Source organism: Hemitrygon akajei, chromosome 23 (genome assembly GCF_048418815.1).
Source record: "Hemitrygon akajei chromosome 23, sHemAka1.3, whole genome shotgun sequence".
In the NCBI taxonomy this organism is placed as follows: domain Eukaryota; kingdom Metazoa; phylum Chordata; class Chondrichthyes; order Myliobatiformes; family Dasyatidae; genus Hemitrygon; species Hemitrygon akajei.
The window spans coordinates 52135298-52153244 of record NC_133146.1 but is presented as its reverse complement, the minus strand read 5'-3'; the positions used below and the strand labels follow the sequence as shown (position 1 = coordinate 52153244).

Genomic DNA, 17947 nt, shown 5'->3' with positions numbered 1-17947 from the left:
CAGGACCGGATGAGATGTACCCCAGGCTACTGTGGGAGGTGAGGAAGGAGATTGCGGGGCCACTGGCAATGATCTTTGCATCATCAATGGGGATGGGAGAGGTTCCAGAGGATTGGAGGGTTGCAGATGTCGTTCCCTTATTCAAGAAAGGGAGTAGAGATGGCCCAGGAAATTATAGACCAGTGAGTCTTACTTCAGTGGTTGGTAAGTTGATGGAGAAGATCCTGAGAGGCAGGTTTTATGAACATTTGGAGAGGCATAATATTATTAGGAATAGTCAGCATGACCTTGTGAAAGGCAGGTTGTGCCTTACGAGCCTGATTGAATTTTTTGAGGATGTGACTAAACACATTGATGAAGGTAGAGCAATAGATGTTACGTACATGGATTTCAGCAAGACATTTGACAAGGTACCCCATGCAAGGCTTATTGAGAAGGTAAGAAGGCATGGGATCCAAGGGGATATTGCTTTGTGGATCCAGAACTGGCAGAAGGCAAAGAGTGGTTGTAGATGGGTCATATTCTACATGGAGGCCAGTCACCAGTGGTGTGCCTCAGGGATCTGTTCTGGGACGTCTGCTCTTCGTAATTTTTATAAATTACCTGGATGAAGAAGTGGAGGGATGGGTTAGTAAATTTGCTGATGACACAAAGGTTGGTGGTGTTGTGGATAGTGTGGAGGATTGTCAGAGGTTACAGCGGGACATTGATAGGATGCAAAACTGGGCTGAGAAGTGGCAGATGGAGTTCAACCTAGATAAGTGTGAGGTGGTTCATTTTGGTAGGTCAAATATGATGACAGAATATAGTACTAATGGTAAGATTCTTGGCAGTGTGGAGGATCGGAGGGATCTTGGGGTCTGAGTCCATAGGATGCTTAAAGCTGCTGCGCAGGTTGACTATGTGGTTAAGAAAGCATACGGTGCATTGGTCTTCATGAATCATGGGATTGAGTTTAAGAGCCGCGAGGTAATGTTGCAGCTATTTAGAACCATAGTCAGACCCCACTTGGAGTACTGTGCTCAGTTCTGGTCGCCTCACTACAGGAAGGATGTGGTAACCATAGAAAGGGTGCAGAGGAGATTTACAAAGGTGTTGCCTGGATTGGAGAGCATGCCTTATGAGAATAGGTTGAGTGAACTCGGCCTTTTTTCCTTGGAGCAACGGAGGATGAGAGGTGACCTGATAGAGGTGTATAAGATGATGAGAGGCATTGATCATGTGGATAGTCAGAAGCTTTTTCCCAGGGCTGGAATGACTAGCATGAGAGGGCACAGTTTTAAGGTGCTTGGAAGCAGGTACAGAGGAGATGTCAGGGGTAAGTTTTTTACACAGAGAGTGGTGAGTGTGTGGAATGGGCTGCCGGCGATGGTGGTGGAGGCAGATACGATAGGATCTTTTAAGAGACTCCTGGACAAGTACATAGAGCTCAGAAAAATAAAGGTAACCCTAGGTAATTTCTAAGGTAAGGACATGTTCGGCACAGCTTTGTGGGCTGAGGGGCCTGTATTGTGCTGTAGGTTTTCTATATTTCTAACAGAACAAAATGTGCTAATATAGAAATGTCCAGTAGAAGGGTCTTGGTATGAAATATCAACTGTCTATTCATTTCTACAGTTGCTGCCTGGCCTGCTGAGTTCCTTCAGCATTTTGTGTTAGTTTGTATGTGCTTTGGATTTCCTGCATCTACAGACTCTGTAGTGTTTAAGATAGAGAAACTGTCAGTTTCTTGAAATCTGGAAAAAAGAATAATGCTAAAACTGATTAGTAGGTACGGCAGGATCTGTTGAGAGATAAGAACTGTGTTTTGTAACTTGCATGGTGAGGAGTATTGAACAGTGATACTGGCTCTTTTTCATTCTTTGTGGCTGCTGCCTATCCTGATGAATGTTTTTCAATTTTTCTTTCGTTCAGATTTCTGACATCCAGAGTATTATTTTTTGCTTTGCATTTACCAAAGAAGCTACGATTGCTTTCATTTTTAGCTAAGATGGTCAAGGAGAGATTTATTAGGTTTCCAATGTGTTTTGATAGGATATAAATGGAATGATTGCTTTCACTGGTAGACAGGGCAGTAACCTATAGAAACAAATTAAAATTAATTGGCAAACACACTAGGCAAGACACAATGAGAAAATTGCTATGCGTCGGGATATCTTGGCTGAAGCAAAGCAAGAAAAAAAATCATTGTAACTTTTAAAAGAACACTGGACAAATAATGAAAACAAGAACTCTGACAGAACTATGGGGGAAAGATCAAAAGAACAGATTAATTGAAAGGTCCTTTCAAAATATTGCCATGGCAAAATGAAGCAAAATCTTCTTGAGTGCTGTGTGATTCTAGTTACATACAGGACCAGAGCATACAATGAAATAAATAAATTAAATGTGTAATAATTGGCATTAAAATCTTACTCAAAACATGTAAAAATGAATCATGTTAGGCAGCAACAAGCTGTCAGTATACAATCTGCTTTTATTGCTTGTACGTTAAAGTTCACTGTTTATAAAATTGGATCCTCTTCCAACAATTTTGTTACATGTTGTAAGGAATATTTTGGTTTGCTTTAATTAATCAGAGAATCACAGAACGGAATAAAGTCACAACTAAGAAAGCTATGTGACTCGAACTACTTGGGCCCCTACACAAGAGTGTGACCAGAGGGAGGTTAAATAGGTTAACAATTTATTCCCTAGATTGTGGGGAGATTTGATGGAGATATAGAAAATTATGAGTGGTAAAGATCGGGTAAATGCAAGCAGACTTTTCTACTGAGGCTGGGTGAGTCTACAACTAGAGGTCATGGGTTAAGGGTAAAAGGAGAAATGGTCCAGGGGAACATGAGGGGGAACTTCTTCACTCAGAGAATGGTGAGAGTGTGGAATGAGCTGCCAGCACAAGTGGTGCACTTGGGATCAATTTCAATATTTAAGAGAAATTTGGATAGGTACATGGATGGGAGAGGTATGACGGGTTATGGTTCAGGGGCAGGTCGATAGGACTAGGTAAGTTAATGGCACAGACTAGATGGGACAAAGGGTCTGCTTCTATGCTGAGGTGTTCTATAACCACTCTTCCTTCCATGCAGTGCCCACTGACAGCTGAGATTTTTTTTACATTTAAATTACCATGCAGTTTTCAGGCCACGTAAAAAATTTCTGCTCAGAACAATGGTTGGCCGTGCAGTTGTAAAAAACATAGAGGGAACGTTGCCTATGACTTTTATGACTTCTATGAAACACACAGAATATTTTTTCTCTGAGTCACATCAGACCATAAAAAGAAAACCAAGTTATATAATGAAGTCAAAATCTCCAGTTATTTGACAATGAGTGGCAAAGGAACAGTTGTTAAAGGCATTTTGTCTGAACAAGGAGAGGTGACAAATGGTCTTGTAGAGTAAGTGGGCAATGTCTCGAGGGACATAGGCCAGAGGCAAAAGGTTTATAAGGGAAGCACTGAAGGATTAGACAAGAACAGAAACAAAAAGAAACTGATATCATGAATGGATAATCCTACAAAAAATAGTGATACAGCCCAGTCCATCACAGGTAAGAACCCACCACACCTCTAACCATACAAACAGAGCGTTGTCACAAAAAAACAGCATCCATCATCAGGGACCTCCACCACCCAGGAATGCTCTCTTCTCACTGCTGCCATCAGGAAGAAAGTACAGGAGCCTCAGGACCCACACCACCAGGTTCAGGAACAGTTATTACCCCTCGATCATCAGGCTCTTGAACTAAAGAGGATAACTTCACTCAATTTCACTTGCCCTTTCATTGAAATGTTCCCACAACCTATGGAATCATTGCCAAGGGCTCTTCATCTCATATTATTGATGTTTATTGCTTATTTTTTTCCTCTTAGCTCAAGCTGGTAAAATCTGAGGTTCAGGCGTAGCCAAGCACACTCATTTCTCAATTGCTAGGAACTTTTGGACTATTCTAGTGGTGTTTAGCATTGTGGCTTTCTGGAGATTTACACAGATATTGCTGTGTAGCCCTAACTGTTTAATACTATTGTGTAGAGTCTTTGGGATGACACCAGTTGCAGATATTACTAACAGGACAATGTATACCCTGTTCATGTTCCAAAGTCTTTCAATTTCCTCTTTTCACTTACTGATTTCTGTTAAGTTTGTTTGGAATAGTTATATTTATAAGTTTCAAAGTGCATTTATTATCAAAGAATGTATAAATTATACAGCCTTGAGATTTGTTTGCTAAACAGGCAGTCGCAAAGCAAGGAACCCGAAATAACCCAATTAAAAAAAAGACCGACCCCCCCCCCCCCAGTGCCCACAGAGAAAGAGAAAACGCATTCTGAACCAAATTAGGTTCTTCAGATCCAAATCTCTGGAGTAGGCCCAAAATGTCGGTACTCATCATATTAGCAGGGCAAATGGCTGCAAAGTTTGTAGTCATGAGGCACAGCAGCCAGGGCAGTCTTACTGACTTAACGTGGCAGAGAGAGAAGCCCCCAGACTATCTGGGCCACTGGTTAAATTGTCCAAACTTCGCATTAGGATCTGGCCCTGGCACCGGCAAATCACTCTGGGTCTAGAATTCTCTGCCGAAGAAACAGTTTTCGACCTCTTTAAATCGGCTTGACACCCAGAACGATCCAACCTTGCCTGACTCTTGACCCCCTGCCTTTCCAGTCAATATGGACCGGCGTTTAGATTGTCCAAACAGCGGATTGTATCTCGCATTAGGATCCAGGCCTAGGCGTGGCAAATCGCTCCGGGCCTTGGACACACCGCCCAGCGATTTGCTTCAGACCTGGATTTCACTGTCGAAGAAGCCACTATCGATCTCTCCAGATCAGCTTGGTGCATTGAGCGATCCACCCTCATGCCCAGGTTAGTTGGACGGGCATCAGAACTCCTCCATCCCATCGTCTCTCCTCTGAGTTGTTCACTCCAACCAGAACGGTTCCAACTCCAAGTGAAGTGATTTTGCAGCGCAACATCAGGACACATCCCACAAATTAGCTTTGTCTTCGCTCACTTATTCATTGTTTGTGGAGATAGTTTACCAAAACTTACTTCAAAACAAAAGTGTTATTAATAATGGTTTTAATCAAATTCCTTTGGTTTCGAACTACCAGTGGCTGTCACATATTTCCGGTAGCGCCATCTTAAACCATATAACCATATTAAGTAAGATGTTCCTGTTTGTCTATCCTGGATTATTATTATTTCTTTCTTTCTTTTTGTATTTGCACAGTTTATTGTCTTTTGCTCAGTGGCTGGCTGCCCAGTTGGTGTTGTCTTTCATTGATTCTATTAAGCTTGTTGCATTGATTGAGTATGCCTGCAAGAAAGTGAATCTTAGGGTTGTGTACGGTGACATATACAGTATGTCCTTTGATAGTAAATTTTCTTTGAACTTCGAAATAAAATGATTATTTCCATTTAAGAATGATTATTTCCAGTTACTAGGCTGAGATATAGGAAGTTAGTGCTGGTCCACGTGGAGAAACAGAGGCGATGACCAGGTACAAGCAGCTGAGTTCTACACAAAATGCCTATGACACAGGACAGAGCAGAAACACTGCAGGGGAATAGTGGAGAAATATGACAGAGTTGTTAGTCACAGAGCATAGTTCATGGATTTGACATTCAGCACTCTAAATCTGACTGTTTCTAGAGCACTATTGCAGCCCATCACCCTTATAAATGAAAAATCCAGCACTCCATCAAGTCCAGCTAATGGCAAGCACTTACACTGGATGATGCACTGAGCATGTGAGTGGGAAGCATTGGGGCGTGCGAAAGAAAAATACACAATGGCCTACAGCATCATCTTGTTTGGCTCTTGGTTTCTGAGCGCTGGTATTTGAGTCTCAGGGATCTTGTACCTTCTACAGACAAAATCCCTGAAAGCATATTTGCTAAGTCATTAACAACTTTTGTCTGTGTCATTATGAATGTCTGTCTAATCAAACAACTGAATATGAGACATAAATAAGAATTCTGGCATAATTTCCATTATCTTTAATGTTTACTGGCATTACACAGAAACATAAAAAAACCTATAGCGCAATACAGGCCCTTCGGCCCACAAAGTTGTGCCAAACATGTCCCTATCTTAGAAATTACTAGGGTTACCCATAGCCTTCTATTTTTCTAAGCTCCATGTACCTACCCAAAAGTCTCTTAAAAGACCCTATCGTATCCGCCTCCACCACCATTGCCGGCAGCCCATTCCATGTACTCACCACTCTCTGCATAAAAAACTTACCCCTGACATTTCCTCTGTACCTACTCCCAAGCACCTTAAACATATGTCCTCTTGTGACAGCTATTTCAGCCCTGGGAAAAAGCCTCTGACTATCCATATGAACAATGCCTCTCATCATCTTATACACCTCTATCAGGTCACCTCTCATCCTCCAATGCTCCAAGGAGAAAAGGCCGAGTTCACTCAACCTATTCTCATAAGGCATGCTCCCCAATCCAGGCGACATCCTTGTAAATCTCCTCTGCACCCTTTCTATGGTTTCCATATCCTTCCTGTAGTGAGGCGACCAGAACTGAGCACAGTACTCCAAGTGTACTGTGCTTTTTACAATGCTGCTGGGTTTTTTTCAGTTAGGATGTGGACTGTATTTTCTCAGTGTCTCACAGGTATGCAGTGTTCTTTGGATTGTTTACATTTCATGTCTAATTGTTTGTCTTTGGACTAGCTTAGGTTTTTTACTTTGCTTTGCAAGTGTCTCATTTGGGATCATGGGGATTGTTAAACTCCCTCTCATTTTTATTCAATTTGAGATCATTTAATTAGCACGGTATTTTCAATACATTGCATTGCTACATGCTCCAGGGTGTATTTCAGAGGGGCAGGGGGCATGCCAACTCTTCTTTGCTCCGTCATTGTGGTTCCTTGAATGGTGAAGCTCAGACCGAGTTCTTCTGTGTTTCAGAAGTGATTTCAGTTTGTCAGGATTATGGATAGTCTGCTTGAGTTTTTGTTAGTTTTGCTGATTAGTCTCTAATTCCTGCACTTGAGTTTGTTAGTGATCCTTACAGCTGCAGCCTAATGATGCACTAAGTTTCTGTTCAAGAAAATTATTGTGATTAAGGAGTCCTAGTGAAAGAGGCTACAGAATTTGGATCATCTGATCATACAATCTATGAATGTAAGATGCAAGAGTAGGCCGGATGATTCTCAGGCCTGTGCCATTATTCTAAGTGTTCATGGGTAATTCTGCTCATCAAGTTTGCTTTCTAACCCATAGATCCTGAATTCCAAATAACGCCAATGTCAACACTGAACGTTTTCTGAGGAAGAGAATTCCAAAGGTCTCCTCCATTCAAGTCTGCTGCAAGATGGTGATTAATATTTCTCTCAGCTTCAATAGCCATGCATAGGATGTAGAGTCTAAAGCCTCGTCAATCAAAGCATGATGCTTTGGTTATACTCTTCCATGAAATTATTATTTTAATTACTAATTGAAAGCATGCAAGTATAGTTCTACGACCTACTGTACAGCGCCAGAACCAAGTTTTACCTGGCATGGGACAGCCTAGGATCTCCACTCTCATGCAGATGTCTCCATTCTTGTGCCAACTACGAGGATTTATTCTAATAAAACGAGCAACTATTGGAGCAGGGAACTCGTTCAGTACAGGAATCTCTTTCTCTTGATTCGCTGGAAATATCTGAGAAGATAAAATGAGTGACCAAAATAGAGCAGAATAAAAATGCAGCATAACATTTTGAAATCTGTAATAAACTGCAACAGTATGTAGCCGAAAGCAACTGTAACAGATGTGTCTTATGATTATGATCCAGCTTCCTAGAGTGAAAATTCTTTTCCGCCTGCTGTGGACCGGTCAAAGCTCTCACGATTTCTCCAGTTCAGCAAATGATGGATGTATTGGTATCGTTAGCAGACACTGGACTGTTCATCACTGTTAAAGATACCTTAATTTCCAGGGGAAGTCCCCATCACAAGACTTTGCTGAACCAATTTTGATTTTAGAAGTTACCACTTCATGGATAATTTGCAATCGTGAAGGTATTCCCCCAAAGAATGACATAATGATCCAAGTAATTTGCATCAACTGCTGTAGTGATATGGCTTGCTTCTGACCTTGAAGAAAGCTGCTATAAAGCTCTAGTAATCTCTCTGGTGTGGAGGCCAGTTTTATGCTGGTGTCAACTCCAGGGGATCTCTGGCTTCCAGCAAATGAGATGCCAATTAGAAGTTCAGCAGCCCAGTACACTGAAATAAATTTCTTGGACAGCAAACGAGAAAATAAATACTGTAAGCTATAATATTTAACTAACTTTTTTTGGCAGTACACCGCAATTTTTGTATTAAGGCTGAAACTATAAAATCACAACATGCTTAAAATCTACTTTCGAAACTAATTTGAAAAAATGGACTTCAATTATTTTTAAGGAATGACACTTTGCAAGTAAGACCAATCCCTCAGTTTAACTTCTCTTTTCTGATGTGGCTAAAAGAAGGATAAAATAAGACATTGCATTTAGTAAATTATTTATAGGGGTGCTTCTGCTAATTATGAATCCTATCATAAATTATATTGGTACAGTACGGTGCAACATTTTTAAGCACATATTATACATCTAGGGACCTAAGACTTCTGCACAGTACTGTATTTGTCAACGTGGAGTGGAGAGCAAGTTTGCAAATCTGGCAGGAACAAAGGATGTTGGGAACGACAAGGATGGAGCACTGTGGGAGGAGTGTGAGACAGGTGGCAGAGAGGGTGTGCTAGGGTGGGGGGATAGCATGGGTGCAGACACAGCCAGCCCTGAGACACAGGCTAAGGACATTTGATTTCAAGCAATTGATCTACTGAGCATTACAGAATGTCTTTCCGATGCTTCCCACTCCCTCCCCTCTCCCTTCCCCTTTCTCCCTGCCCCTTCCCACTCTCAGTCCACAATAGAGACCCATATCAGAATCAGATTTATCATCATTCACGTCATAAGATTTGTTTTTTTTTGTGGCAGCAATACAATGCAATACATAAAATCAGTGCAGTACTGTGCAAGAGTCTTAGACATCATAGCTATATCATAGAATCATAGAAATCTACAGCACATTACAGGCCCTTCGGCCCACAATGCTGTGCTGACCATGTAACCTATATATTCAATATGTACCTAAGACTTCTACAGAGTATTGTATATTACAGTAAGACCTACACATGACTTATATTTTTAAAAGAACAACTACATTCAAAACAACCTGCAAACAAGATCTTTTTGGTATTTTCTCTCAACATTACATTTCTAAACAGTCCATGACAACCTCCTCCCACTGAAACATGAAGCTGATGTTTTAACATGTGGTTTATAAGCAGACTTTCACTTTACTCCTCAGAAGACGGTTAGAAGGAGGAATCAATAATCTTATTGTTTGTTCAGCATTTCCATCCTCTGAAGGAAATTCCACTTCCAATAAATTGAAGAGAGTTAGCAGAATGTTGAGGAGACTAATCCAACAACCATTTTTGCAAAGGTTGAAAAGATGTCCATTTTCCACATCTGAACTAGGAATTACTGCAGAGCAATTAGATATAATCTCATGCACTTGCGGTTATGTGATTTAATTATACTATGACATTGATCTCAAAGAAAAATCATGCACGCCCTACAACTTCCATAAAGGTTGAGACTCAGCTTCTGAGCTTTCTCGCGTGTCTGATGTACCATTGCATGGAGGAAAACAGGTGGCTGGGCCACTCCTGAAGAAGCAGTCCTTGGCAATGTTCTTGAACACTTAAAGAGGACTTGCAAGCCAGGATTATTGTGCTGGGAACCCACATTGAGTAAGTTTTCTTTAAGTAAAATTATATAGCTCTTCCTCAGGTTCCTCCCCTACATAGGTACATACAATCTCTCTCTCTCTCTCTCTCTCTCTCTCTCTCTCTCTCACACACACGTACACAATCATCGGCCATCCAGCCAAATCCATTAATCTACTATCCGTCTACTGACCTGTCACTAATTTGCTGAGGATCCCTTCTCCAACCGACTGACACCCATTATATCGTTATATTACAAACATCCCTTTCACCCCTCCCAGCTAACTACCCAGCTCATCTAGCTAATCGTAACTTGCATCCCTGTAGCGGGAGCCCACAATTCCCAATCTCCACCACATGAAATCACAATCCTTTGATGGCTCTGCTCGATGGTCTCCTCCTGTTTCTCTCAAACAGTCCTCTGTAAATTAAAACCATCTTTTTTTTTTTTTTGCACCTGGCAGTAATGTAGTCCATGCCATAGGCTCTGTAGACTACCTTGTGAACCCCTTGAAAAAAGCAATTGTTGCCCAATTGCAAGTTTCCACAATACCATCCTTTTACATTCCCCATTCAATGCAAAATCTACTGTATATAAAGATTAAAATATACTTCCTCTTGTCCTCACCTACCACCCCACCAGCCTCTGCATCCAGCACATAATTCTCTGGAACTTTTGCCATCTCCAACGGGATCCCACCATTAATCTTTCCCCCCACTTCCTGCTTTCTGCAGGGATTGCTTCCTATGTGATTCCCTTGTCCTTTCATCCCTCCCCACTGTTCTCCCTCCTGGCACTTACCCTTGCAAGTGGGACAAGTGCTACACCTGCCCCTACACCTCTTCCCTCTACCATTCAGGGCCCCAAACAGTCACAGGTGAAGTGTCGCCTCACCTGGAAGGAACCTGTTGGGGTCATACACTGTGTCTGGTGCTCCTTGTGTGGCCTCCTGTACATCAGTGAGACCTGGCGTAGATCGGGAGACGGCTTTGCTGAGCACCCACTCTCTGTCTGCCAGAAGAAGCAGAGGATCTCCCAGTGGCCACCCATTTTAATTCACTTCCCTCTCCTATTCTGATACATCAATCCACAGCCTCCTCTACTGTTGCAATGAGGCCACACTCAGGTTGGAGGAACAACACCTTGTATTCTGTCTCGGTAGCCTCCAACCTAATGGTATACCTATCGATTTCTCAAACTTCCAGTCATGCCCCCCCCCCCCCCGCCCTCCCCTTCACCATTCCCCATCTCCTTTTCTTTCTCTCACCCTATCTCGGCCCGAAATGTCGACTGTACTTATTTCCATAGATGCTACCTGGTCTGCTGAGTTCCTCCAGCATTTTGTGTGTGCTGTTTGAATTTCCAGCATCTGCAGATTCTCTCTCATTTCTGAGACTACAAGGAATGGTTCTGACAGCTCTGGCAAATTTTCTTCTACTTTTCTCTCTAAATCGACTTTGATCCTTGCTTCTCTCACGGTTCCTTCTTTCTCTTTATACTGTTCTCGACCATACCCACTTTCCTCATCTTCGGTTGTTTCATGACCCCTATCACAGTCTCGCTCACGGTCCCAACCCCGCTCATACTCTTGTGCCCGCTCTTCTTCTTTCTCACGTTCCTTCTCTCTTTCACATCTCTCTCTTTCCCACTCATTCTTTCTCTCCATCTCTTCTCTCTTTTTCAACTTCTTGACATTTTTATTCTTGCCGTCCTTTTCCTTCTAGTTTCTTGGGAGTATATCTGACTTTGCTAATTTCTCGAGAAATTAGGTCTCATTTATCCTCTTCCTTTTCCAGAGCACCTATGTCATCCTCCTCTTTCTTTTCCTTTTTTTTCTTTCTAGGACGTGCCTCTCGGTCTTGGGAAGGTGCATATAGTTTACTAGAATATTCTTATTTTAATCCTTATATTACCCACCTTAGTGATTTGAACTGTGCTCTTCATCTTCTCATTCACATTATCTGACGAATCCTCTGTTTTCATGTCTCCATTGACTCCACTGACTTTCCATTCATTCAACAGGACTTCGACCTTTGCATCTACTTTTACAAGCAGCTTTTTAATCTTCCACTTAAAGTTCATGTAATAACCTTAATGGACATTAAGGTGTCCAAAAAGGTCACAGAGTAGACTCTGGTTCATAACACTCAAGAAAAAATAAACGCTTGTGATTTTCCTGAAGCTCCTTGAAGTCTCTTCCAGCTCAAAACCAAGCCAGGTTTTGCAAGTAGCTATCTGATTAACACATCACAAGCTTTCTGAGACATATTGCCTACAAAAGCTGTTGTAGGCTGAGCAAGGCTTTTGTCATTTTCACGATCCACCGCACATTACGGTCCTTTCTTGGTCTAAAGGTAGCACCAGCACCTGCTTGCTTCCTGTTGGGCATTGATTCATGGTGTACAGCATGGAGACAGCTGTGGCATCATCTAGTACCTTTCTTAATTTACTTTCAGTTGACTCTATTACAGGGGATGTGCTGTGTAAATGGTGGATGGATCTCCAATCAAGTTGTAGTTGTCTCAACCAATCATGCTCCAGAACACTAGCCCTCCTGTTTCTACATTTACAAACATGTTGGTTGTTGTATTTCACTGTTACAAATGTCATTCCCACAGGAGTTATCTTTTCTCCATTGTATGTTCTTAGTTGTATATCTGCAGGCTTCAGTTCACTATCTTTCAAATGCTGTTCAGACTCATTTTGTGGAATGACTGTTACAGCTGAGCAAGTGTCCAATTCCATTTTATTTAATTTACCATTCAATTCTGGTGTAAGCCACATTGCTTGTCCCTTATTAGTTTTCACATTGTAAATCTCAAAACTACTCAGTCCTGTGTCTCTCTCATCATTATCAGATCTTTCATCAACAGCATGCAGATTAGTGCTCGTTTTGAAACTGCAATTTGACCTTTTAGCTTTTTCTCTTCCATTTATTTTGTCTTCCCGATATGCTACACTTTAAAAAAAAAATTAACTGTTTCTCTCCAGGGGTTTTTAAAAAACTTAACCATTCCTTGCTGTGCTTTTTTTGTTTATCCTGAATGTCTCACTGTACTTCAGTAGGTGGTTAGTCATATCAGGTTAGTTTAAAACGTCCTCATCGCCACTGTTATGTTTTGTAACTCGAAAACTTAAAACTAATTGCAAGAAAAAGATGGGAGCCTAGGAAAACAAGTCTTAGTTTGTTTTTACTTTAAATGAGGTGCGCATAAATGATGCAGTGGCGTGATAACATTTTCCACTCACATACTTAGTGCAATATAACCATAATTAGTATTTAAACAACAAAGGATGCTTAATCTAGCAATATATTTGCAATCTTATTCAAATATTGCTGATATATTAAATGCACAACACCTGGATGAGAAGCTGATAGGAAGAAGATTCCTTCACAATTCAGTGTTTCCCCAATGAATATTACACAAAATGAGTCATTCCTTTCTTTCACATTTATGTTTTGTATATGCTAATTACCTTTAATTTACATTAGTTCGACACAACTTTGGGTAGTTTTTCTACCTTTACACCTAAAAATTAATTCAGAATATTGTCACTCACCATATCATCTGATCCATTCTTAACAGTGACCCAACTATAGCTGTCATTGCTCAACAAAACACTGTATGATGTCACCCAGTCACTCCTGCAATGGGGAAAAATCCAATCAATAAGATATTTTCTTGGACTTCCTGATGTTTCCAGCTTTTTCCTTCTTTAATTTAAATATAATGAAATTTAATGTAAAGGAAAGAGAGTTGATTATAAGAAAACACGCAATAACTTTTTCCATACCAACACAAGGGTAGGCAGGCAATTTTAATCTGTAGTACAGATTGTACATCAAAGGTGATATCTGTTCTCCCAGAAACTCTCTCAACAAAGACATATCAATTGCATTCGAAAGAGCATTTTGATAAAACCTGCAGATATGATGCAGACTGTTTTTGTTAGGAAACAGGATATGAACACTTAATTCATTTGAACAGAGATGTTTGGTTATTTTATTGCAGATATCGCTTAATCATCATGATGTGAAGTTGTTGACTTTAAACATTCACCCAATTTCCTGTTCCACAAATACTGCTTGAATAGCTAAGCATTTCAGGCATTTCCTATTGTCAATATTCACATTATTTTGCTTCTCTGTTGCTATCTGTTGAATGTGATGCGCTTCTGTCAAAACTTAATAACTAAGCATTGCCTGTATAGATTGTATGTAATACTACTTAATGTACTTTGGACGTGATTAATATGTGATATAACTGAATTCCTCATCATATCATTATGAAGTGCAATTATTTAAATCTTTGATCATTGAAAACAGCTTAACATCCTCTTAGATGTTGCTTCAACTGCTTTTCTTGTCAATCTGTCATTCCTCACCCTCTTCCTGGTTCAGTACTGTTACCTTCTGCAAGAAATGCAGAATAGATGCAGAAAGAAGATCCACAGGTAACTGCATTTCATTTGTTTTTCACATCTGGAGTTGCATCTGTAGTACAAGAAAACCTATCAAATATGTGAAACAAGTTACAACGAGAGTGAATGCTGTCTTTAAACTCACTTCAAATCATCCATTTATACTGGTTATTTAAACATGCTCTCTGCAACAACAAATGCAAATCATTGTCAAACTGCAGAAGAATAAGGCTGCATCCACACTACGCCGGATAAATCCGTAACCAAAGCTTTTTCTCTTCGTTTTTACCCTCTGTCCACACTAAAACGACGTTTTCGTCCCCCGAAACCGGAGCTTTTCAGAAACGCTTTCCAGGGTGGGTTATTTTTGAAAACGCTGCTCGGGCAGATCAGTGTGGATGGAGTAACCGGAGACTTCTGAAAACGCTATCAGACAGCAGCGCGCTATTTCATTTTCTTGAACGCAACCTAACAATTTCAGAACAGACGGCAAGGAGACTGAAGCCAGAAGAGTTAGAAATGTACTCACCAAATACTTTGACCCATAACTTACTGAATAAATAAGTATACTCACTTTGCCCTGTTTTCTGTCCTTGCTCGTATGAAGGTGGTTTGCCTATTTATGCAAGCAATTCTCTGACAATAGATGTGTAACGGCCTAATGTAACATTGTATGGAAATACAAGATAACACTGATGCAACACACAGAAAATGCTGGTGGAACACAGCAGGCCAGGCAGCATCTATTGGGAGAAGCACTGTCGACGTTTCGGGCCGAGACCCTTCGAAGTCCTGACGAAGGGTCTCAGCCCGAAACGTTGACAGTGTTTCTCCCTATAGTTGCTGCCTGGCCTGCAGTGTTCCACCAGCATTTTGTGTGTGTTGTTTGAATTTCCAGTATCTGCAGATTTCCTCGTGATAACACTGACACAGACATGTTTTATACATATAACAAGGTGCTTTATTAATGCAACAGAGTTAGTCAGTTTTTCAATGTTCGTCATCAGCCGGGTCAATCTGTCCGTGAACTCCCTGTCAGTTGCCGCCATATGCTCCAGTATTTGTTTTTTTTAGTTTTAAGTTCTCCTGCACGAGAGCCAACAGCTGTCCATCGTTTTAAGTTTTTCTAGTCTGTAACTACACAAACGCGCACTTTCAGAGCGAGATTCAACACCAAACACGTCGCTTGTTTTCGGTAGATGTGTCCTGCGCATGCGCAGGAGGAGGAGATTCGCCAAAATCTCCCTTTCAGTGTGGAAAGAGATATTTTCAAAAACGCATAGTGTGGACGCCTATCGTTTTTACGCGAAACCAGCGTATTCAAATTTATCCGGTCTAGTGTGGATGTAGCCTAATTTAGAGTCTAATATTTCCTGTAAAAATATTTAAGTTAAGAATGATGCATACTGCAGTCAGGATTCGCATGTAGCGCATCTGGGAGTAATTTTAGCAACAACAGGAAAGCAGTATTGGCAGGCAGGCACCTACCAGTCTCAATCCAGCTAACAGGAGACATGTCATTCATTTCAAACTCATCACCTGCAGCCTATTTAAACCCAACTTTCATCCACAGTCCTTGTTCACCCATACAAACCAGTCAGTTTCAACCATTCAACCAGTAGTTCCTAGCCTTCAGCTAAAAAGTTCAAAGTAAATCTATTATCAAAGTACATACTATATATGTCACCATATACAACCCTGAGATTCATTTTCTTGTTGGCATACTCATTAAATCTACAGAATAATCATAACAGAAGCAATGAAAGACCACCCAACTTTCCTGTTCAACCAGAGAACAGAAGACAAAAACTGTGCAAATACAAAAGGAAAGAAATGATTAAAAAAAAAATAAGCAATAAATATTGTGAACATGAAATGAAGTCTTTGAAAGTGAGTCCATTCATTGTAGGAACATGTCAATGATGGGTAAAGTAAAGTTGGGTGAAGTTATCATCTTTGGTTCAAGTGTCTAATGGTTGAGGAGTAATAACTGCTCCAGAACCTTGTGGTGTGAGTCCTGAGGCTCCTAGATTTTCTTCCTGATGGCAGCAGCGAGAAGAGAGTGTGTGCTGTCTGGTGGGAATCCCTGATGATGGATGCTGCTTTTCTACGACAGTGTTTCATGTAGATGTGCTTAATAGTTGTGGTGGGGCTTTACCCATGATGGACTGGGCCACACCCACTGCTTTTTTCTAGGATTTTCCATTCAAGGGCATTGGTGTTTCCATACCAGGCTGTGACGCAATCAACATACCCTCCACCAATGTTCTCTCTAGGATGTGTGCACGCACACATCTTTTGCTACTAGTGCACAAAGGAACTTAAACTGCACACAAAAAGTTGTCACCCTCTACCTCAATGGCATTTTAACTATATTTCAACATATTAAAGTCATATTTCAAGTTTTGACATATTAGCCAGATTTCATCACCTAGCCTGCTTTTAGTTCTTATAATATATCACTCTGCAGCTGGTAGCAGACCTTGCATACTTGCAGTTGTCACTGTGCAGGCGTGTGGAAATTCTACAGCCCAAAGACCAGTGCTATCTTTTTTTGACGCTGGGATATGCCATTTTTCAGTCAAAATGTCCTGGGTTATTGCATCTTGGACAGATGAAACTCTTTTGGTGAATATTTATCAAATTAAAACACTGTCTTCGACTACCTGGAAGTCGAGAAGGCAGAGTGAAACCGCTAAGTACGTGCTCTGATAAACATACCTTCTGATCGCAGAGATGTGTGTTTTCATCTGCAAGTTTGAAGTTTGCTTGTGCAATAAATAGTCAGCTATTTATTAGTCCTGACAGAGTTTACAAAGAGCAGACAAACGCCAAAGACAGGAGGGAGAAAAAATGACTAAGCAACTTAAATATGTTCATTATCTTGTTCAACTTTATGCCTCTTATGTAATTAAGCTATAAAATCTGTGCTGGAAATTTTTCAGCAAGCTTTGTAATTTTACAAGTTTTGTTTGACCATTTCAAACAACTTTAATAATATATGAAAAAATTTAGATTTTTACATGCTGTTTTATAGTCTATAAGACATAATACTTATTGATGTGTATTACTATATTTCTTTTAAACAGTGAACAACAAACTGGACTTGTTAGTTTATTATTCTTAGAATAGCTTCAGGTTTACTTCCACTTAAAAATTCAGTGCACACACACTGTGTCACTGGGCAAAAAATGACACAGCACAAGATTTTTGTGCATACTGGTCACTACAAATTAGAGGGAATGCTCTCCGCTGAACATCTATAGAAGTTTTCAAACTTTTAGATGCCAAATCTCCAGAAACTCCTAAGGAAGTAAAGGTTACCTTGTTGCCTTGTTATGTTAAGATTCATTCTGTCTCATTTTGTGGCCCCTTGTGGCTTATTATTTTGCAATTGATCACTCAATGCAATTTTGCAGTGATCACTCAATGCAAAATTATCTCCGCTGCTCTGTGTATGGGTCAAGCCTCCTCTACATTTCCTGACATGTCTGTGGATAGATCAGAAATAATGGTGTTTCTTTCCTACAAACTGTCATTGTTCTCCAAGAACCATCCTAATGAGGTCATAGCAACATTAATCACGGGATGTACCGTTGAGCATTACTATTGGGATAAAGGAACAACGTGTAATCTAAAGCAACTATACTTGATTGGAACACAACTAATTTGTTTATGGCTTCCAGAGCACAGGTCATGGCCAAACTCTTGACTAAGGATCACTGTCAAC

The 17947-nt window shown here is 40.6% G+C and overlaps 1 protein-coding gene across 2 annotated transcripts in view; it reads right to left on the bottom strand.

The window, feature by feature from the left end:
* Positions 1–17947, bottom strand: part of cpxm2 (carboxypeptidase X (M14 family), member 2) — a 185581-nt gene that overhangs the window by 80203 nt on the left and 87431 nt on the right. For both annotated transcript variants that reach the window (XM_073027631.1, XM_073027633.1), the window contains exons 5-6: positions 13357–13441; positions 7523–7673 (exon numbers count right to left, since the gene is read on the bottom strand). In XM_073027631.1, coding sequence (XP_072883732.1) covers positions 7523–7673; positions 13357–13441 — 236 coding nt within the window. The remainder of the gene's footprint in view (positions 1–7522; positions 7674–13356; positions 13442–17947) is intronic.